Here is a 24,118-nt window from a genome sequence, read left to right on the forward strand (position 1 = left end):
ACACTGCGTCACAAACACCTTTTGCTCGTCGTCGTCGATTGACTTCTAATTGCTTCAGCCTCACCGCGACTCTTTTTTGCGTCGTTGTCGTTTTTCTTTTAATCGATGCGGCGTCACGTTCTGTCTCGCTCGCACTCATTAAATTCGCACTTATGCATACACAACTTGGGCCCGGTTGAGCCCCCAAAATTGTAGTAAGTTTACTTTATACTGTGTTACTTTATTGTTTAATGACAATTGTTTATAGTACACTTTATATTGTTTAATGACAATAGTTCTTGCTTATTATTATTTAATTGTTTGATGACAATTGTTTAGCTCTAGTTGCATAAGTATATAGCGCGATTGAAAAACTTGCGACTGCTCTCGTTCACCATTCTACTCGAAGTCCCTCTTTTGGTTTTTTCGTTGCCAATGCGCGTTACTCTCTTGCTCTCTGTTTCATCGTTCATTTTAGTTCCCTGATCTGGTTCATTTCCCACATATATACGTAAAGTGAATGAGCAACAATATCCAACGTATAAAGATGCATGTCTTGCCATGCAGGGCTTGCTAAAATACGACAACCAGTGGGAATGCATGCTTGCTGAAACTGCTTTGAACTGTACAGCAATACAAATTCGTCTACTAATCGCTATAGTGTTGACTACATGTTGCCCACGCCGAGTACAGATATTATGGAAAAATCACAAAGATTCAATGACTGATGATACATTGCATAAACATCGTATACGGTGCCACGATGTAACCATAAGATTCAGCGACTAAATGTACAATGAAGCATTGATTGCAATTGAGGATCTTTGTATTGTCATTGGCAACTTATCACTTATCACATCGGGCATTGCAGCAACTTTATTGGATGGAGGTAGAACAGCTAATTCAGTATTTAAGCTAATGGTGTTCACTTGAGGCGTTGAACAGGACATTGAAAGATATTTAAAACGGTGATAAACTATTTTGCGGAACTTTGTTGGTCCTTTTAGGTGATTTCAGACAAGCTTCAGACAAACTTTCAGTCATTCCACGTTCAACGTACAATGATGAGATCAACGCTTGCTTAAAATCATCTCCATTGTGGCGTAATGTTGAAAAATTACAGCTAAGAATAAATATGCGCGTTCAAATGCTTCAAGGTTCATCCGCTGACACATTTTCAAAAGAACTCTTTGATATCGGTGATGTAAAAGTTCCTATAGATGAAACTGGGTACGAAAAGTTACCGACTAATTTCTAGACAATCGCTGATTCGCAAGATACTCTCATTTAACAAATATTTCCCGATGTACATACACAGTACATAAATCATGAGTTACTTGCAGAAAGGGCGATTTTAGCGGCAAAAAATGTAGACGTTGACAATTTAAATCTGAAAATACAAATGTTGTTGAAAGGGAACTTGGTATCATATAAATCTGTTGATACAGTTTGCGACGACAGCGAAGTAGTGTTGGGTAATCCTAGTTCAATTTGAGGAATAAGTTCGTTCGTTCGTTTAAAATCAATGAACTAGGTCGTTCATTTAGTTCAATCGTTCATTTTTTAAACTTGCTTAAAGGTGCTTCAAAAAAAAAAAATGTTATGAATTTATTTCATACAATGCTGTCATTGAAAATTAATATTATTTATTCAATTTATGTCAAAAACACTTATACATAATAATAATAAGAAATAATAAAGAGTTTACAAACAGATAATATAGTAATTTTAATGCATTTATTTGATTTCTGAAAAGAGAATAGAGAAGTTTATTAGGGAACATTTTCAATAACATATGATAAAATTATGTTTATACCTGTGATCCATCTACATGTTGCTATGAAGGAACATTAGATTTTCCACTTTATTAGGTTTTAGTAGCATCCGTCTTTTTCGGATGATTTCCCCAGCACTTGAAAATAGGCGTTCGCAAGGAACTGATGTAGCCATAAGGCATAGTCGCTTAAGGCTGTAAGAATATAGATGCGGATACAATTTCTTTCTTTGTTCCCACCAAACCAAAGGGTCAGCAGTCCTCGGTATAAATTCCTCTTCGAGGTATTTTTCCATCTCTTTCTCGGCAGAACCGGTAGTGTTTGCAGCCTTTGTCGTGTTCTTGAACTCACTGTCAAAATCACACCAAACCGAACTCTGATTGGCTGAATTAGTTTCAAACGCAGGTGATTCGAATTCATAATTTTCGCTGTTGAGACGAATTGGAGTTACTTTCCTTTTAAGATTACAAACAGCTTTTTCGTATTCTTCTTTTGACTTGAACCAACGACCTTTAAATCGAGGATCTAAAATGTTACTCTTTGCGTAGAGTTCGTTACTTTCCAGCTTGCAAAATCGTCGATTCATCTCAGCTTTTAGAACTGCAACAAGTGCAGCAACACATTTATCCTTAGGCGTTTTGTTATTCAAACAGTTCTGTAGCAAAATCGCAAGAACTATAACCTTTGAAAGGGTTACATTCTTTTCTGCTGATATTTCTTCTGTTACCTCCATGAATGGTTTTAATATAGGCAGTAACTCTTCTACTATCGCCCACTCATTCTGAGATAAGTTTAATTCAGAACGCAGAGTAGAAAGTGTTAATATAAGAGCATCTTTCAACACAACAAGCCTTTCTAGCATTTTAAAAGTTGAATTCCAACGAGTTGACACATCTTGAATCAATTTGAGATCGGGCAAGTTCAATTGGGTTTGAGTTGACTTCAGCTTCTTAAGGCCGAAAGTGCTACGATTGAAAAACTCCACAATGAATTTGACTTTGTTTTGTACAACGCTGATTTCGCGGAGTCCTTTTTGCACAATTAGGTTCAAGCTATGTGCAAAACATGGTATATGTGGCCAATTTCCTGTTTTAATGGCATTGACAATATTTGCAGCATTATCGGAAACCACAGCAGATATTTTGTTCTCTATACTCCATCTTTCTGCTATTTTTTGTAAAAATGCGCACAGATTTTGACCACTGTGCTGCTCAACGAATGCCTCGCATGCAATCATATGTGAGCTCATAACAGTTGCCTCACTCTCAATAAAATGAGCTGTAACAGCAATATAACTTTCATTTGCAAGAGAGGTCCAACAATCCGTTGTCAAACAAACTGCAGATGCCAGCTCCATTTTTTCTTTGACGCTACCAACAATTTCGTCCCTAAGCTTTGGAAGAAGCACGTTGGACAGCGTTTTTCGAGTGGGCATCTTGTATCCGGGGCAATTAGACACATCATCTATGAGCTGCTTGAAATCAGGCTCTTCTACAATTCGCAATGCATGATGACCTTTTGCAATCATACGAACTAGTTGCCTATCAATTTTCTCAGCTTTCCCGGCAGCCGGTGGTCGTTGAATGAACGAAGTTATTACTTGCTGTTGGGGTCCAATTATCTGAGGAGTCTATGTTAAAAGAAATCAAGAATTTAGTAAGCCTACTTAAATGAATAAATCAAAATATTATGTTTACATTTGCTTCCTGTCGGCTTTCATTGGTTTGGCGCTTTGTTTCCTCCAAAGCTGCTGGGTGCTTATTTTTAAGGTGACGCGATAAGTTTCCTTGCGATCCACCAGCCACACTAAGCACAGTTTTGCAGTATTTGCATTTAGCACTCTTCTCATCCACTGAATCAAAGAAATTCCAAACTTTGCTATGCTTTCGTTTTGAAGCCATAGATACGCACAAACTTGTAAACCGTAGTTTTAAATGTATGCGAAAATTAATCAGCTTATTCGATAAGCGAACTTTCGAACTAAATGAACTAAGACCAACCTATCGAACTAAGTGAACTCAGACCGACCTATCGAACTAAGTGAACTCAGACCGACCTATCGAACTAAGTGAACAACGAACGAACGATCAGGGTAAGAGATCAAAATGAACGACGTGAACTAAGTGAACTATATTGAACTAAGTGAACTAAATTGAACTATCGAACTATATTGAACTATAAAGGCAGACCTAGTTCGTTCGTTCAGTTTGGTGAATAGTTCAATTTAGTTCGTTCGTTCACGAACGACACAACACTACAGCGAAGCACTCAATTTTCCCACAGAGTTTTTGAACTCACTGGATTTGCCAGGCATGCCACCGCATAATTTACAATTAAAGGTTGGATCTTCAATTATCTTGCTTCATAATTTGAAACCACTCCGGCTGTGCAACAGTTAGATTGGCATTTGCAATGACTATCAACAAATACCAAGGTCAAACAATGTCTGTTTGTGGATTATATTTGAGATCACCATGTTTTTCACACGGAAAATTATACGTGGCTCTCGAGTTGGCACTAGAAATTACTAGGAAATTGTTTATATGGCAAGACCCGGCTCCGTCCGTTTGTCTATCCGTCCGTATGAACGAACGTCGAGATCTCAGGAACTATAAAAGCTAGAAGGTTAAGATTAAGCACACATATTCGACATAGAGACAGCGCCAACTTGTTGACCCGTGTTGCCACGCCAAGTCTAACGGTCACAAACCGCCCAAAACTGCCACGTCCACACTTTGGAAAAATGTTTTGATATTTTTTCATATTTTTATTAATCTTGTAAATTTCTATCGATTGGCAAAAATGTTTTTGTCCCAAAACTGCCACATTTTCAACATTTTTTTTTATATTTTTTATAATTTTATTAGTCTTGTAAATTTCTATCGATTTGCCAAAAAACTTTTTGCCACTCTAACGCCCTCAATCTGTCCAAAATTCCCACGACCACACTTTTGAAAAATGTTTAGATTTATCTTATAGTGTTTGTCTTGCCAAATTATTTAATTTATCGGTATACTAAAAACACAAAATCCACGCCTAACGCCTTCAAACCCCCCAAAACTGGCATACCGGCACCTTTAAACAATTTGTAAATTGTAATTGTAATTTGTAAATTTGTAAATGTAATTTGTAATTTCTCATTTTATTATTCAATATCTATCGATGTGCCACTAAAATGATAAAATTTCTCGTTCGCATTCCGACAAGCTGAGTAACGGGTTCTGAAAGTCTGGGAAATAGTCCTAGCTTTCTCTATTGTTTTATTTCTAGTGTCGCTCCGGGTGGTTAACTCCAGAGACCTAGTCAATGATGACTCCGACCTGCTGTAATTACGATGTGTAGTTACTTTATTTTGGTTTGTAGATATCACTTAAATGTTAACTGCAGTGCAGTGTTGAGCATATGGAGTCCTTAGGGGATTTCCAGCGCTTGGTCCACCCTTTAATAAAGGGTCACAGGTCGTCCAACTCAGGCTAAAAGGGAGGAGTTCCTAAGAACATCGAAATGCTTTTACTCATGTTTGGCGCCGTGTACCCCCTCCTGCACATTTAATGAATTTAATTGTCCTCAATTATCCATTTTCGTTTGGTAGTTTTGCTGCTGGACAACTGCAATAATTTTTTTATTCTTTTTTTTTTATTTTATACGTGACAGGTTTTCAAATGTCTATACTACTTTATTTCATTCTTTCCGAAGTATTTCACTGTTCCCGCTTCTAACTAGAGAGTTTGTAAGCTTGAATATCTTTAATCTTATTGCCAACTGTGAGTTTTCATCATTTAGGAGTGATAAATTACGCCAGTCTTTTAGATATATACACACATATATAGAGTAGGCGTGACAAAAAGTATTTTGGCAAATCGATAGAAATTTGCAAGACTAATAAAAATATGAAAAAATATGAACATGTCGCAGCGTTGGCATTTTCTTGCGCCTGATCTTCCATATTGGCAAATAAACTTTTCGAGTGAAGCGAATTCCAACCGGCGTGCGCGATCGTCTGTATGCAACTGATCGTATTTTCTACGCATCGATCTATCCTTTACACACGCTAGCTGGACTACACTTGGCGACAGCGCGACAACGCTGTCGCCTCACTCGTAACGGTACTTTGGCGCCAGTCATATTCTACGTTGTAGTCAAATTCTAAGAATGTCCTCACAATATACCAAACTCATTGCGCAGCTGCGTCTTGCATGCGCAGTGGTCTAACCATGTTAATAATGTGACGGACACGTACAGTGGTCAAAATATATTCGTAATGCGACAAACACATTTTTCGAAAGAAATAATGTGAGTTTCAATTTTGCCATTTACTAACAAATTTTCTCTTTTCTCTTCTCGTCTTTTCGGTCTCCACGGTTTTTTTTTTTCATTCTATGCCACAGGCTACAAAATGTCCCGTCCAATATGCAGGAATCGTCTAACCAACGCCGATGTCGATGATACGCTCTGCAGCCTTACTAATCGTCCGGAGGCGTCTGTGGAACAATGTAATAAACACAGTTGTCCTCCCCGGTAAGTAGTATAGTAGTTATAAATCTATGCACAAGGACCATATTAAAAATGTTTAAAACAACACTGAGTTCCTTGGGCAGAATTGTCTGATTTTAATATCAGATTTGAATTTATATATGTCATACGATACCTTTTATACCCGTTACTCATAGAGTAAGTTCGTTGAAAAGTATGTAACAGCCAGGTGGAAGCGTTTCCGACCGAATAAAGATTATTTATTCTTGATTAGGATCAATATCCGAGTCGATCAAGCCATGTCCGTCTGTCCAAACCATTTATTTACCCCACCCTATCGTGTTGACTGTTTTTGGCCACTATTCATTTATTTTCTGTGCAGCTATTTCGCCAATTGTACTTAACCTCTTTAAATTCTCAGGTGGATAGCAGACGATTGGAGCACTTGCAGCCGCCTTTGTGGTCACGGCTACCGTGAGCGGATGGTTGTCTGTGCCGAGGAGTCGAACGCCATCAAGACGAGGGTGAGTCTCAGGAATAGCTTCCATAAAGGTCATGTGATGTTGACAAAGTCACCGATGATTTTGCATACGGCAATGAGGGAGCGTCAACACCTTATTGCCGTGTTATTTTACTCGAGACTCTGTCTTCTCCAACAGGTGGCCGATATCATGTGCCGCACACCAAAGCCACTAACACAAGAGACCTGCATTATCGAAGAGTGCCCGCACTGGGAGGTCGAAGACTGGACCGGTGTAAGTAATTTGGAGCTCAGTCTACTTCCCACAAAGTTGTCTAATAACCAAACACCTTGAGCGCTGCACAAGAAACTGTAGGAGCCAAACCTAGGCGCAGGGCCGGAGGTTTATACTTTGAACTTTGACTATGTCAGAATTGGCGTACAGAGATCTCTCATTTTATGCACCGGAAATATGTATGTCTATGATTGCAAGGCGTTTTTTGCAAGCTGAGCTAGCAGATAGTCCAATTACACCCTTTACTCGTAGAGTAAAAGGGTATACTAGATTCGTTGAAAAGTATGTAACAGGAAGGAAGCGTTTCCAACAATATAAAGTATATATATTCTTGATAAGGATCAATAGCCGTCGAGCTGGCCATGTCCGTCTGTCCGTATGTCCATATAAACGTGAGATCTCAGATCTGTGAGATCTGAGTATGAAACTGCTGCAGTTTCGTTGCCACCGGGTGTCTGCTTTAGTTTGTTCCTTAGTTCCCATTCTCACCTCACGTGCTTCCCTTTCCTATCACCATGCATTTTATGTTAAGTTTTTACGTTGCTTAATTGATTTGTTTCAAGATTTTGTCGGAATGTTATTTAACGCTTTGTTCAAGGGCATGATACTATTAGATTTCTCTTTTCAATGAAGCTTCGGATGCATCGCTGCGGATGCATACGCCCCGTGGCACGACGCAACGCAGACAATATGGGAATTCGCATTTGTACGCTTGTAATAGGCACGTGGCACTGCGATGTGGTTAAATGACTGTGTGTGAAGAAGGGGAATGGAGAGGGTTTCGAGGACTTTAGTTGGAATTGCCATTTGGTTTGTTAGTCACGTCACTGGAAACATTTGCTAAGAGAAATCGAATTTTGTCATGTTGCGGCTCATCCATTGTGATGGCGAAATTATGCGTTTTGAAATAATTTATAATGCTCACGGAAGCTACACCCCCTCTTTTAAATTACAGTGCTCGGTTTCCTGCGGACAGGGTATACAAATGCGAGGCGTCGAGTGCAAATCGACAGACGGCAGCCTGAGCGCCAAGTGTGATCCACTTACAAAGCCGGGTAGCATGCAGCAGTGCTCCACCGGAATTCATTGCGACGGATCGGTGAACAAAGTTGGTGGCACCATCATCTTGGGCAGCAGCCGGTCGCTTAACGAAGTAAGTCCGTCAGAAAGCTTAGCGCGTCTTCTTTTCAATCGGATGCTCAAACTCCATCCTAGCGATCAGAGCGACAGTTGGACAGCTCGGATGCAGATGAAGACAACGAGGACGAGGATGATGAGGGCGATGATGTGGACGACCTGGAATCGGGACAGGATACGGATGATGGCGAAGGCTTGTCCTTTGCTGATCAACCTTTGCGTTACGCTCATCGCACACAGAGTCGACTGAATCAGGAAGCCCCAGATGAGCCGCGCACCATGCATCTAACGAACGGAAATTCAAACAATAATTTCAATCGGGGAGGGGACGAGTCAGAGGGACCATCACTAGATCCCACGTGAGTGTGGGGTAATTTATTATTTTATGGTTGGAAGTTTCTTTACAAATTTTTGTAATTTTAGCCGATTTTTTTGAGTGCCAAGAGTGCTAGTAAGATTTTTCCCATTTTTGTTGGCATAGCGATAGAAATTGGAAATAAACTTGCCGAAGTTAAATTTTTCTAATACACAACTAAAAAAACTGTGATCTTTAGTACCATCTCTTCAAATCAGTAGAGCTTGTCGTACAATATAATTATTACAATAATTATAATTATTGTACATCCTTAACTGATGGCACGCCTTGGTGTGCCTACATGTGTCCTTTGGGATATGAGATACTTTACCTACTTGGGGTTTTGAATTGGACATTATCCTGAAGGCAGTACTTGACATATTCCAACTGTAATGTGTGTCCACGCGTATTATTCAACCACCACCGCCCACTTCGCTACTACTCGTCATAGAGCATTTGGCCCAAACATCAGGATATGTGTCATAAGTTCCTGAGCATTATCGACACCTTAAATTAAGTTTAAAGAGTTCTGACTTAGAACTGGAGTAGATTGTACATAAGGAAAGTACATATTGTATACATAGTATAAATATAATTATATGGCAAAACAAAGGAAATCATTTGTATTAAATGGCCAAAGTCAAGTGCTTTTATTCGATATTTGCTGAGTGCAGATTACTTAGGCGAAGTAATAAATTACAACTCATATTATAGATCCCTGTTATACCACATGATGACGTGCCAAAGTAAAAAAAACTAGGTCCATGAAAATTGCGTGGGCGATTTCAAGTGTTGAATCTTGCCTTGATTATTATTACTATTGCTCGTATTTATGTAGATTTTAATATCTTAAAAAAGAAAAAGAATGGTTTACCAAAGAACATCGAAAATTCCTTGTACATGTATAGTTTTACAAAATTTCTTTTCCATAATTTCGTGCTGCTGTAACCGCTTAGCTTAAACTGTTCGAGTCTAGCGCCGCCAAAAAGGCGCGACATTGTGCCGCCACCAAAACCTTGGCCTCCAATGCCGGTTTTGCAAAAAAAGGCCGTAAACAGCTTAGAGATGGCAGCGCGCCAGTTGCCAAACAAAGAAAAAGTAAAAATACAACCAAACAATATCCTACCCTACGCGCCACGACGATTATTAAATCAGCACTAAGAAAAAGTAAGGAATAAAGATATCTAAGTAAATCTAATAAAAAAATCAATTTTGATTTTAAGTAGCACGGTCTATAATAACAAAAATGTCATAAATGTAACAGGCGCTAGGAATTGAGTAACGTTTTTTGTACACACTCTTTTGTAGAACAAGCGAGAACGCTACAGTCGCGTTTCTCGGCTATCAGATACCCTATACCAAAGACACTAGAATTATATTCTAGTGTCTTTGCCTAACTAGCGGGATTGTGTACAAGAAGTTTCAACATTTTATTTGGCCGATAGATTGGACGCGTAAAAAACTTGTTTCACCGAATCTAGTATGCCCTGTACCGACGATGGCCATTCTTAGTATTATTTTTTGTTGGCGACGCATCGCCATCTACAATCTGTTTCTACAGATCAATAATGTGTAGAATGGATTCTGTCCATCGGATTTGTTAGCCCTTGGTCCCATTTCCTTGGACAATGTCCGCTAACTACAATGAATGCTACTATACACTAGCAGTGCAAGCAATTGAAGTGCGTAGCTTATTTTTTAAAAGCACGCGTAGTCCTTTTAAACAATATATACATTTGTGTGTGTCTGACTCAAATGAATTGCAGTGATCAACATGGCATTCATTGTCACACAATAAGAGTATTGTATTAGTTCCGAAAAAAAGGATGGCAAGGCGATTAATGACCGTATTGTGTAACGGTTAGGGAAGCTTTTCCGACCATAAATAAATATTTCTAATCAAGATCAACCGCTGAGTCAAACTCGATCACGGGAACTATTAAAGCTAGAGATTTGAGATTAGATATGGAGATTCCAGAGGCATAGACGCAGCGCAAGCTTGTTTTACCCGTTACTCGTAGAGTAAAAGGATATACTAGATTCGTTGAATAGTATGTAACAGGCTGAAGGAAGCGCTTCCGACCGTATATATCTTCTTGATCAGGATCAATAGCCGAGTCGATCTAGCATTCTAGCATTGTTCGTCTGTCCGTATGAACGTCGAGATTTCAGGAACTATAAAATCCAGAAGGTTGAGATACTAGAGACAAAGACGCAGCGCAAGTTTGTTGACCCATGTTGCCATACCCACTTTAACGCCCACAAACCGCATAAAACTGCCACGCTCACACTTTTAAAAAATGTGTTGATGTTTTTTCACACTTTTATTACTCTTGTAAATTTCTATCGGTTTTGCAAAAAAAAACTTTGCCACGCCAATCTCTAACGCGCACAAAAAACGGCCACAAAATTAAAACTTTTTCACATTTTTGTGAGTATTGTAAATTTTTATCGATTTGCCAAAAAACTTTTTGCCACGCCCACTCTAACGGTCTAAGGTCGGCCAAAACTGCCACGCCCACACTATTGAAAAGTTTTCGATATTTTTTCATAATTTTATTAGTCGTGTAAATTTTTATCGATTTGCCAAACCAAAACTGCCACGGCCACATTTGTGAACAATTTTTAATTTTTTTTCTCATTTTCCCGATGATATCCAATTTCCCATTTTCGATATCTCATAAAAATTAAGAAATTTCGCTTTAGCATTCAGACTAGCTGAGTAACGGGTATCTGATAGTCGGGGAACTCGAATATAGCATTCTCTCTTTTTTTCTAATTTTATTCCCCAGTATCTATCGATATCCCAGAAAAATTATGAAATTTCGCGTTCGCATTGACACCAGCTGAGTAACTTTTATCTGATAGTTGGGGAACTCGACTTCTCTCTTGTTTCTAAATGTTGTCACGCCTACTCTAACGCCAACAAACCGATATATTGCTTGTCTTGCCAATTTCTATCGGTATACCAAAAACACTAAAGCCACGCCTAACGCCTTCAAGCCGCCCAAAACTGGCATACCCAAACCTTTGAACAACTTGTAAATTATTTCTCATTTTATTATTCAATATCTATCGATGTGTCACAAAAATGATACAAATTTCTCGTTCGCATTCCAACAACCTGAGTAACGGGTATCTGATATTTGGGGAACTTGACGTAGCCTTCTCTCTTGTTTTTATTGGACTTGTAAATTTATATCGACTTGCCAAAAAAACATTTTGCCAAGCCCACTCTAACGTCCACTAGACAGTTTTTTTAATAGTCGACAATAGCGCACTCCCTTGTTTAAAAATGTACCATTGGAAGGTCCATTTAAGATTCCAATCTGTATACGATTTAAATGTTTGTGAATGTGCATCTATACTTGAGGACTGTATATATTTTATTTATTTGATAATTAACGGGTTTATCATTCTTCTCAGCGGCATTCTTTTTCGATGGTATAATGTGAAATTAATTAAATATTTTTTGGTTTTTATAACACAGCTACATCAAGGACAATGAGTGGTCCCCATGTAGCGTTACATGTGGGGAAGGAATCCGCCGGCGCACCTACAACTGCAAGATTTTCCTTGAATACTCTAGAACGGTGGCCACTGTTAATGATTCGTTGTGCGAGGGAAAAAGGCCACATGACGAAGTAGAGCGGTGTGTGGAGGATCCGTGCATGCTACCCTCCCACGGCTTCGACGACCAGTTCCCCCGTGATTCCATTAAAGTGGGTGTGTCGGAACCGGGTAAGACGTACGTCTGGCGGGAACAGGGATACACCTCATGCAGTGCCTCCTGTCTCGGCGGTGTCGAGGAACTGATCATCAACTGCGTTAGAGAAGATAATGGTAGGGTGGTGTCGCCCTTCCTTTGTTCCCCGGAAACCAAGCCGGAGGCCAGAGTTCGTACCTGCAACGACCGTCCCTGTCCACCCAGATGGAATTACTCAGACTACACACCCTGCTCCAAGAGCTGTGGAATTGGCATCAAGACCCGCGAGGTGCAGTGCATACACGAGGTTACGCGCGGAGGGGACAACACAATGGTAGTGCCGAACAGTATGTGCCCACAGCCACCACCAGCAGATCGGCAGTACTGCAACGTTCTCGATTGCCCCGTACGTTGGGAAGTCGGTGAGTGGAGCAAGTGCTCTCATACTTGTGGCTATGGGTTTAAGGATCGCAAGGTGGAGTGCAAGCAGATAATGGCACAAGAGCACAAGATCGAACGACCCGAATCAATGTGCCCGAGTGCTAAGCCGGCAGACAAAAAGCCCTGCAATGTTAAGCCCTGCCCGCCGGAAGATCCCAAACCAGTCATCCAGATCAACAACTCAACACACATCCAGCACGACCCCAAGAAGACGAAGATCACTCTTAAAGTGGGTGGTGCTGGAGTTGTTTTCTTCGGCACCCAGGTAAAGATCAAGTGTCCCGTGAAGCGGTACAACCGCACCAAGATCAAGTGGAGCAAGGATCACAAGCCGCTGCAGCGTTCGCGAAAGTACAAAGTCTCGAAGAAGGGTGCCCTGCGTATACTTGATATTACGTTCCGCGATGCAGGGGTGTACTCCTGCCACGCCGGTCTCAGCTCCGCAGAAATAAGCATCGAAGTTAAGGCCAAGCCAGGACAACAGATTGAGGAGCTGGAACAACAGGAAACTGGTTAGTTATCTTATCTGTTTGAATATACTCCTCAGTCTTTAGTAACGCGTTTATATCGCTTATTCAGAACGATTGGTGCGTGAGAAAAGTGGAACAGAGGCTCTCACCTCTGCAGATATGAAGTCCGCTGATGGAACTGGGACTTCCGCTTCGGTCGGAACTAATAGCCACGTTAACGGGTAAGCAAGCGATCTGTCAAAGCTTTATTGATAATTATGTCATGTCCCTCAGCCTATCTATCACAGGAGCTATGAAAGCTAGACTGGGCATGCAGATTCCAGATTGGTTGGTTGGTTTTACCAAATTTATCGATATGTCAGAATATTTCTCGTTCGTACTTCCACTAGCTAAGTAATGGATATCTAATGGTCGGGAAACTCAACGAGAACATGCTGTGATTGGTAGATAGCGTAATAAATGAAAGGATTGCATACGGGCATATTTCCTGATCATTGATATGTCACACATTATGCACATTAAAAAATTTGTCATTCAAAGTGGCCTCGTTAAAAAGAACACATTTTTATAAAGGGTTCAGCTAGTGGAAATGTGAACGCGAAATTTTTTGGCGTTTTGTATGTTTAAGGAGGGGCCTGGCCAAATTGTTTTTGTTATACCGATAGAAATTCAAACAATATAACGGAGAAAAATCCAAACACTTTTCAAAAGTGTGGGCGTGGCAGTTTTGGTCTGTTTGTGGACGTGAAATTTACAAGAATAATAAAAATATGAAAAACATTTTCAAAACATTGGGAGTGGCAGTATTCCTGATTAAGAATAAATATACTTAATATGGTCGGGAACGTAACATACTTATAAATATAGTAAATAATTCTACGAGTAAAGGATATAGCTAGGGAAAAAAGACTTTTGGGTGGATTTCCCGTATCAAGTATTTATTTGTAGACAGTAAAAATTCATTTTTCGTTACATCAAGGCTTTTTTGATATTTTATCATTTATATCATTTTGTTTTTTACTTAGTCAAAAGTATCACTATTTAGGGTCGGCGGAAACGCTTGATTCTACTTATTATACATACTTTTCCAAAAAACTTTATGTAGTATGTTATACAAAATCTGTAAAAAAGTGGTTACATACAAACAGATTTTTGAGAAAATATGGTTACTTAAATGGTTAGGTCAGGGCCACAAGAAAAGTTGGCTTGTCGTCTAGGTTCACGTTGCTAAATGAATGCATCATCCAAGTGTCGTTGACTGGACTTTATACAAAGACATTTTAATAACCTTTTAAAAATGTTGTTTGTAAATTTAAATAAGTGTGGATAATTGGCCTTGACGTATTTCTCACTGTTTTATATGCGTCAAATGTGTGTAAATTTGGCAAAACATTTGAAACAGGTAAAAGTAAATCTTTCCTCCATTTGCCAATTTGCTTGCGGGTCTAAGTTCAAGCCTAAATGCATTTAAAAGCCTTACGCCTTGGAGAGTTTAAACATATTGGTTATAGTTATTTTACATACCATTAATGAATGTAAGTAGTAAGGCAATCAATCTTATTGTCGAGGCAGTCATTTACTTTTTAATCCGGTTTTGTTTGTTTTCTATAAAGAAACTACTACCCTTTTAAATTAATATCAATCTATTTAATATGTTGGCTTATGCAGTTCAAATTATTCCTTGTTTTACCTGTCAAGCTGTATTGCTTTTAATAAACCTTCTATCCTCGAGAGCTGTAGTTCAGAACTATTTTAAATATTGCGATCTCGCACATACCAACTTGGCTTTGTGGGTTGGGCACGGAAATCCACATTTGACATCTTTTACGTCAAAGACCGAGCTGTAGCTAATAGCGTAAATCTAAAGTCGCTTTCCTCCACATTTTTCCAGCTCGACGCAACAGCATGGTTCGCGTCGCAGGCAGCAGCAGTCGGAGCGATTGCAGAACGGGAGGGAACGGAGCCGCAGACCCAAGTCGAATGGAGTTCAACATGCGGATAGCAGCATTATGGAGGACGATGTGAGTATTGGAAACGTTATGATTATCCCACTCGATCAAAGTCATTGCGGCGCATACTTTTTAAATATGTTTCGGAAACACGTTGGAACGCTGCCCCTTAATGTTTGCACAATTTCGTTGTGTATGGACTTAAGACGGCTTCTTTTGTCTCGTGTCCACATCTTGTAATTTGATAGTTTTCCTCATATTAACGAAAGAATTATCTTTGCCAACTGTCAGACTTTTATGTGGCTGCCTCTGTATCTTATGCGACTATATAGAGTTAACGTATGCACAATGCACAGCTAAGCCGAGACAGAGAAAGCGTAAACTAAACCTATGTATGGCTAGACTACAACAAAATCTAAGGTATTGATTGGCAAAACTTTCTTGCTGTGTCCTTGATTAGGAGGGCTTTATTATTCGGCTTTTGTCAACTCCACCTCGTCAAATCTCTGTTTGTCTGCTGTACTACTTCCTTCATACTCGTATATTGTTGTACAAATATTAAAGTTATTTATGCAGACGTTTATGTAAATATATCTGTAATACATTTGTTTTCGAAATTACTGCATTCGCTTTCAGGTTGAACCGTCTTAACAGCTCCACAGTATTCTCCCGTTCCCTTTAAAAAACCTGACTTCATCTCGCCCAGCACAATCTCCCATAATATATTACGCTCATATCCATATCCGCATATTAAAACCATATTGCTAATAAATAACGCCGCACTTAATAACTATTCTCGCCATATTTCTTTCTTAACCCAACCCAATCCCCGTCCAATACATATATATCTACCTGTGAGGCCGTGCCTCTGCAGCTTTCACAATTAGTGCAATCCGAAGACAGAATACCACAGCCGGCGAGCGCCAGTAGCGGCGGTAGTCGCACCAGGACTCTGCTGGCTATGCCATATTTCCAGGCTCTGCTTAGCAATCTCCAGGTGAGACGCATCCCTTTGCATCCGGCAGCACTCTGTGAGCCCTATTTCGTTTTTGTTTGACCTCAATCTCACATTTCGATGGCAACTGTTTATATTTAGGGTCATTTCGATCTTTCGATGCTTTCGGTACATTTGGTTTGTTTGCTTTAATTGAATTAATTCTGCAAACAGTGCACACACATTTTGGTATCTGTAAATAAAATGGAATACATCCTGTGTAAGCTCACTGCAAAAAAATTATAGCACATCAAATTTTAAATACACCCTTCAATGCACTAAGTTGTACATTATTTAAATAAAGCTTTATTGAACAAATAGGTATATATTCATTGTCTTTAAAGAAATTATCGGATGTTAGGTGCTAAATAATTAAAATAGTCTTACGTACGAAATATAATTTTTTAATTCTTTTATATAGTATATACGTAAATATAGTTAAATAAAAACAAAACCGCTATCGAATTTTTTTGAATTTTTGATTCGACAGTCGCTACGACTGTTTAATAAAAATGAATTTATTTGTATAAAATCTAACGTTCAGCAATGAAAAAACAGTGAATGCTTCTAACGAAACAAAACAAATTCAAATTTTACGGGGTTACAAGAGAGTAAATCCCCAATTCGACCAAATAAAATTATTAACCCACAAGTGATATATATTATATAAAAGATGCTTGGCATGCTTTCAAATAATTTTTACGATTTGTTCTATGATTTTTAATGGTGTTATTATGTTTTCTACTCTCAAAAATAACTTACCAACTTTGTCTTTGTATTTTACAAATCGTAACATAAATATATTTCGGTTTATTCGGGGCCCTGTGAAAATATTTTACAACACATCCAACATCTAAAAATAACACTACGGGAACCATTTTCGAATATACCGTAAACATGACAAAAAACGTAGGTAAACTTTATACAATTACCACTACAATGCCCGATTCCACTCGAAAAACAGCTTTTTACTAAACTCCCCGCGCGTAAACAGTTTATCTGAAACTTAAAATTTTCTCAGCCTTGAGGAATTTAATTGGTACCAAATAATTTTAATTACTCATTTTTTATAATAATTTTCTCCTTTTATCTGAAAAGAGAGAACTTTTTGCGCGCTTGTCATGTTTATTGTTTATTGCATTTTGCATATATAGTGTTCTCTGTCATAAACTCTTGTTTATATCCCCCTTTCGTTATTATATATAATTAATTCCACTACTCAATTTCAGTAATTAATGATTGTAGAATTTGTGTATAAAGAAGATCCTTATCGATTTATGTCAAAACATATGTTTTATAGGAAATGCAATTTTTAATTCTTTGTATTTGTAATTTATAAACAAGCAACACACAACCTTTAAAAATTGTAATTCTGTTTAAAGTTCGATCAGAATATATATTATTTATCAAATATTAAGCCAAATCATGAAAAACATCATACCCAGCTTTAGTCTTAAGAATAATTAATATTTTTTATCGGATAGTCTGTTTCTGTTTTTCATCCGTGCACGATATAAATGCATAATTCAACATAAATATATTGATATAGATATATATATATAATTTACAAAAACAATTTAAAAAAAAAACTTATATTTATACCCGAGCTGATCGTTGGCTTGCTATAGTTTCATATGCTGGCAACGTACGTTAGTGTAATCGGCAACTGCCCGTAAATGTTTCTGAGCTTGGTGGAGGGGAAGTTGGCCCAAACGCTCTTATGTTGGTAAAGCCCCATCATTCTGCAACATTTTTCGTAACCTTTTTCAACACAGCATCACAACCAACAACGCTTTATGGGTCTGAATGCCAATTACAATATTATTTTTCATATATTCTCACATTATGTTTAGTAGCGCCTTGGTAATTGTGCAATTGTAATAGGTGACTTAAAAATCACGACAAAATATTGCCACATACCGAATTATGATCGCTTAAAAAGTCAAAATGGTGACAACCCTAATGAAAATCAAGAGAGAAAGCTATATTCGAGTTCCCCGACTCTCAGACACCCAGTACTCAGAGACTGCAAGTGCAAATGAACAAAAATAAAACAAAAAATATATGTGCAATGACAGCATTGGTAAACCGATAGAAATTGGCATAATAAATAATAAGCCGGAAAAAATCAAGGGATCACCTAAAAGAGTCACATTACCTTGTAATTAGTGTGCCATTGTTCTAGGTGTGACAAACGGAATACACTAAGTCTATTATTTACAAACTGATGGCGCCATTAAAACCAATTTGCCAGTATATTTATGAGAGTTTTCGCGGCGAACCACCAACCGTACACCACAAAAAATTTGCACTCATTGCTTCACATATGCCAGCTAATGGGTGACAATAAATCAATTTGCGGGTGTTTTGCGGACTAGTTAATTGTAATATTTATGAGCTTATATCTTCAGTGGTCTAGGCATGTAAAATTTTGCTCCGACCTCTTAAATATGAAAAGTGTAATTCTTGGTTATTTGCACTTTTACATGGTCTAGCGAAAAAAATAATTGTGAACGACAGTCCACGTAGTGACGAAGCGCACCTGGTTGGTGCACTTATATAGCGTGCCTATTAAGTAAACTTGATTGTGGTTTGTTGAGGTCTTTTATCGAATAGAGCGCAAAGAAATTAGTATAAAAAAAACAAAATAATATGAAAAAATCGGACAGATAAGATATTTTCGATTCTGTTATTCGAATTGTTATCCATGGCATCCGTCGTCCCCCTGTTACAACAACTATGAATGCAAATTCTATGCAGAGCTCATTCTGTGACCAATAAAGCCTGCATTGGTTTCCATGGAAACGTGAAACGTGGCACTTGCTCATTTCTCTGATTAGCTTTTACAATTTATTGCCTGAGCAAGATATTGGATTTTCGTTCTATTCATTATTAAGCCGGGACTGTTGGTGCGGCTAGGAATGCTCAACGACTTCCTAATTAACTAAGTAACTGCATGCTGGCCCTTTCTATTACCAGACCCCGTTAGATGACTTATTTCGTGTATGGTGACATCCCTCGCATACCAGGCGTAAGAATTTAAATTTGACAATGTGCGCAGTCCAATGCTAGCTTTTCACAGTGGACTAATAAGTCCTATTGCCTATTCCTGTGACCGAATAGGCAATGCAGTACATTTTTAGTATATTACTATATATTATTAATATATATATAAATATCCAAATTCAGAGCTCATACTTGTTGCACCGATTACATACCCAACTCGCGATCCTGATGCGACATTCCGGTCCGAGAGAACTTTCATTTATTCAGGCAACAAATTTGGCAATACATTCTGACTACTTCATTGTGGAATACCAAGGCAGGAACTGTGTGCTAATTACAGTGATCAGGCGAAACGAATGGCAGCGGGGGGACTTGTATTGCTTAGCAAGCCCCTTGTAATGCCAAAAATTTGTATGGTAATCCCACAGGCTGTAGTATTGGCAAGATCCAAACACCAGCAGCAGGAATAACACCAACAATTCCGATTGCTGTAACAACAATAAACGGCAACTGGGACTTCGGTGAGGGCCTACTTCTTTGGGGCAGCAAATGGTGAAGTGGTGCAGCAAGTTTAAGCGCTGTATATGCAGACATCAATGCAGCAGCGACAGAAGTAATGTAAGGTGCTTTTTTCGGTTGCAGTCCGGCAAAACTCTTTAATTCCCACCCACCTCTGCTGCGACACCGAGTCCGGGCAGCTGAAAGTGCAAACGGCCAGAGACATGACATGTTGTTTGACAAATGTTTCACGGGGAACTGCAAAGGAGAATTTTTGGGTGTAAAATGTGGAGAGCCACAAAATGATGAGGTATTAAATGGAATTTACGATACCGTTCAATAGTTCAATGGTTTTTCAGTTCGATAATTAACAAAATTTGTCAAGTGGGCAAACTCTTATCGAGAAAATTTTAGAGGAGTCACAGACATCAGGTCTAGCTGAGTTGGCATGGCGGCAAAGTAATTACAGAAGGGGGTAATCGGAGAGGGAGTATAAGATAGGCCGACTTTGTTCGCAAGCTCAGTGACTAATCGGACTTTGCAAATCAGTGAACGTGAAGCAATTGATGATGGTAATTCAAGTGAGCATGGATGAAACACCATACCCATCCGCCCCGAACCCCAAAACCATTAAAGCATTTACGTAGCTCGTGTATGCATAGCGCTGCAGTAGATTCAGTAAACCGGAAACGGAAACGCGGTGGCTGTCGAGCACTGAAGTTTAGCCTGGCATATGGACCAAATGAAACACGATTCGCTTGGGCCAGAGGACCACAATACGTTTTCCAATGGCAAAACTAATGATATTTCGCCCACAGTTGCTATGGCCGCTGCAGCGCTTCAAAGACTCTCGTGGTCAGCACTTGCTTCAAGGAGAGGCGCTAAAGTTCGGCATTGATTTAAACGGCAAAGACTTTGATCAGGACGAGTCGGAGCGTGTTCCGGCAAATCAGCTTCCACCAGAAGTATCGCATTCGCCCTCGGACCCAGAGTACAATGCGCAGTCTAAGTTCGGTGCGGAAGCGGAGGACTTTCCGCCACACATGCCACACGCTCGATGGGAAACGGGAGTTTCAGCTTCGACTACGGCGGTGCCAAGCCTTCCGAGCGGCGGTTTCGTCTACAGATGGATGTTGGGCGAATGGTCCCAGTGTTCGCAAGTGTGTGGTGCGGCCGGCAGTGGTTTGCAGGTAAGTGAATTGGACCCAGTGGTTGTCAGGACTGTTTAGTACCCTTGCTACTACTCAGCCAGCAACATAGCTATGCATGAAACTTTCCCTAAAGTTTCTCGCTTTTACAGGTGGGAATATAGGTCGGAGATGGCCGAATCAGACCAATAAATAATATAGCTCTTAAAAGAATAATCGAAAAATAATTAGAGAGAATGCTATAGTCGAGTTCCCCGACTATCAGATATCCGTTAAGTATATATATTTGTATGCGAGCGCGAAATTTCATTTTTCTGGGGTATCAATAGAAAATGGGAAATAAAAAAAAAAAAATAAATAAAATTTCTTAGAAGTGTGGGCGAGACCGTTTTGCGCGTTTTGTAGGTGAAAAGATGCGTGACAATCGATATAAATTTACAAGACTAATAAAATTATAAAAATATCAAAACATTTTTCAAAAGTGTGGGCGTCAGGGGCGTCGCCAGGGTAGAGAAGGACAAAATTATTTACAGCATAAGTCACAAGACCCCATGCTTTTTATTTCATTGTCGGGAGGAAACAATAAAGATATAAAAGTCATTCTTCCTTTACTCCCCAAGCGGCGCACGGTGAGCTGCCAGAGAGCTGCAAAAGCCACGAGCTACGACAGTACTAGCGACACGGAGAACATTGTCGTGGGTAATTCAGAATGCTCCGCGCACGGCCTGGAGCTGCCCGATTTTTTTCAGAGCTGCGGCAACGAGGCATGCCCGCAGTGGAGCAAGGGCGACTGGACTCCCTGCCAGCGATCCCACTGCCACGGAACGAATACTGCCATGCAGCGCCGCGAAGTGACGTGCCGCTACCCCAACGGTACGGAGGGAAGCGTCTGCGACGAGTACGAGAAACCTGCGATGCGGCAGGAATGCTACAATGAGCGGTGCAAGGGAGTGTGGCGCGTGGAGCCTTGGTCCGAGGTGGGTCCTGGATCACCTATTAGCCGTGTTAAATATTAATGCCCCCTTTACTCCCACCAGTGCAATGCTCCGTGCGGCCGTCAGGGCATCAAGTACCGCATCCTGCAGTGCGTCTGGTACGGAAGTCGCCGCCCAGCAGGAAATGTGTGCAAGCACCAGGCACGCCCGCCGGTTATGAAGGTGTGCAAAAGTCCGGCATGCCAGGCGCAGTGTGAGTATCGAAATACCATAACGGTAAAAATGGTAGAATTACTAGTAGAATTAAGGTTTTAAAGTAAAAGAGCATACTAGATTCGTTGGAATGTACATATGTAACAGGTAAAAGAAAGCGTTTCCGACCCTATAAAGTATAAACATATATATATTTTTGAACACTAGAATAATTATTCTATTGTCTTTGCTAATACCCACAAACCGCCACATCCACACTTTGGAAAAATGTTTTTTTCTTTTCGTCTTACTATTTGTCTGACCCATTGTATAAATGTAGTGTATTTTTGGTTTCAATTTTATAATTTGTCTTGCGAATATCTATCGATATGCTCTCCCCAGAGCTGAGAAACGGGTATCTGATAGTTGGGGAACTCGACTATAGCTTTCTCTCTGGTTTTTGTTATACTTGCCCGACGTACTAAACTTACAAATTGTTGTGCATCTAAAGAACCAATCTAATAAACAATACAATACAATAATAATACAATAATAATGGCATCACATGTAAATCCGTGTGAATGAAAAACGAATGTACTGACAATGTACAATGGCTACTTTACACCACTATGATGTGACCTGATACGCCGCTTTTCTGTTCATACTTTTCACAATGTTTTGAAAATCAGCTGACGCTTCCTTTTCTCATCCGCAGTGTCGTCCTCGTCCTCTCAGTTATGTCGGGATTCCTCACGCTATTGCCGTAATGCCAGCGCCATGGGCTTGTGTCGACTTCATCGCTACAAGCAGAAATGCTGCGGGTCCTGCCAGCAGCACCATAATCAACCTCTTATTCTCTAACTCTGCTGCTACTTACCAATATAGCAAGGGTATTTTAAGAACTCAGCAAGCAATTACCCTAGGCACCGTAATTAGCGTCTATAGCGTATATAACTTATCCATGTGTATGCCACGTCCGCACTTACATGAATATAGCTTAATATAGTGTGAATGTTCTTATGCACGAACGTATTGTTTATAAAACATTCAATGCAAAAAACCCGACTTAACACATGAATCTGAAATAAGCTTAAGCTTGAATAAGATCTGCTGTGACCTGTTTTTAAAGGGTCATTGATTACACATTATGCACTGCAAGTTTTAGCAGCATGTGACAAGTTCAATTTAAACCTCCCAATTCGTAAGTGTATGTATGTCAAGCAATCATAAGCAATTGAATCGCGAAAAATATGCGGAACAAAAATAAGTAACTGAGCTATTATTAGCTAGCTAAAAATGAATCCAAGAGTTTGGGAAAAAGATTAATAAGTACACAAAATGTTCGACTAGCAGCAAATTTAAAGTAAACAGCAGAAATCACTAGAGACACGTAATAAAAGAGAAGTCCGCACTATTACCTGGTGCAATTGAAACCGAATATAAATGTGTAAATATAGAGAAGGACAAATGGCATCCATTGTCGGTTCATAGCACTGAAATTAGTTTCGATAACCACTAAGAATTTTGTAAATAAATCGGATTTCTTTCTAAATCAACACTTTATTTAAAGGCAAGTCAGGTAATTAAATGAACGTCGAACTATTTGGATACTATTTGGATTACTTATATATACGCCTAATTGTAATTAGTTTTATATGGAAATATTGTTTTTATATTTACAACTTATAAACACTAGATAAACTCTAAATAATACTGCAACATACTATAGCTAACTATAGCCGAATATATCGCAATTGTTAAAGCGTAACTAAATATATAAGCTGTTAAGGGAAAGTTATTATTAATAAGCCCACGAGTAAATGAAACAGTACAGTAACAAATATCATACGCCTAGAGACCCAAGCAAAACTAAACGCTATCGCAGCTCAAAAAATCGCATAGCTCAGCAAGGATTTAACAAATTTGCGATGGATTGTACAAAAATTGGAAAAAGTTGGAATAAATATTTAATAAATACCAATAAATTAAATGTATTTTTGTACTTGGTTGACTTGCCAGATAAACAATTCCCTAAATATTATATTTTTGTGGCGTTTTATAACAAAAATAAGAGAGAATGCTATATTCAGGTTCCCCGAATATCAGACACCCGTTTCATAATTTTTCTGAGATATCGATAAGATATTGTTTAATAAAATGAGAAAAAATTTTAAGAATTTTAAAAATTTTGGGCGTGGCAGTTTTGCGAGGTTATAGGCCGTTAGAGTGGGGCAGGGGATTTTTTTTGTCAAATCGATACAAATTTACAAGATTAATAAAATTATGAAAAAATATCCATCAATTT

General features: G+C 39.1%; 1 protein-coding gene across 7 annotated transcripts in view; it reads left to right on the forward strand.

The window, feature by feature from the left end:
• LOC117135339 (protein madd-4) overlaps positions 1-23,798 on the forward strand; it is a 42,504-nt gene extending 18,706 nt beyond the window's left edge. The window contains exons 7-19 of one of the 7 annotated variants that reach the window (XM_033295543.1): positions 6,143-6,272; positions 6,649-6,751; positions 6,887-6,982; positions 7,938-8,135; positions 8,198-8,478; positions 11,965-13,133; positions 13,201-13,312; positions 14,983-15,112; positions 15,915-16,037; positions 20,357-20,728; positions 21,307-21,663; positions 21,724-21,874; positions 22,529-22,776. In XM_033295543.1, the coding sequence (XP_033151434.1) occupies positions 6,143-6,272; positions 6,649-6,751; positions 6,887-6,982; positions 7,938-8,135; positions 8,198-8,478; positions 11,965-13,133; positions 13,201-13,312; positions 14,983-15,112; positions 15,915-16,037; positions 20,357-20,728; positions 21,307-21,663; positions 21,724-21,874; positions 22,529-22,674 (3,368 nt within the window). In that variant the 3' untranslated portion in view covers positions 22,675-22,776. Of the gene's footprint in view, positions 1-6,142; positions 6,273-6,648; positions 6,752-6,886; positions 6,983-7,937; positions 8,136-8,197; positions 8,479-11,964; positions 13,134-13,200; positions 13,313-13,364; positions 13,698-14,982; positions 15,113-15,676; positions 15,887-15,914; positions 16,038-20,356; positions 20,729-21,306; positions 21,664-21,723; positions 21,875-22,528 lie in introns of those variants that run through there. The other 6 variants (XM_033295546.1, XM_033295549.1, XM_033295550.1 and 3 more) reach the window with 6 other exon arrangements.
• Positions 23,799-24,118: the final 320 nt, after the last annotated feature.

Source organism: Drosophila mauritiana, chromosome 2L (assembly GCF_004382145.1).
Source record: "Drosophila mauritiana strain mau12 chromosome 2L, ASM438214v1, whole genome shotgun sequence".
Taxonomy (NCBI): Eukaryota; Metazoa; Arthropoda; class Insecta; order Diptera; family Drosophilidae; genus Drosophila; species Drosophila mauritiana.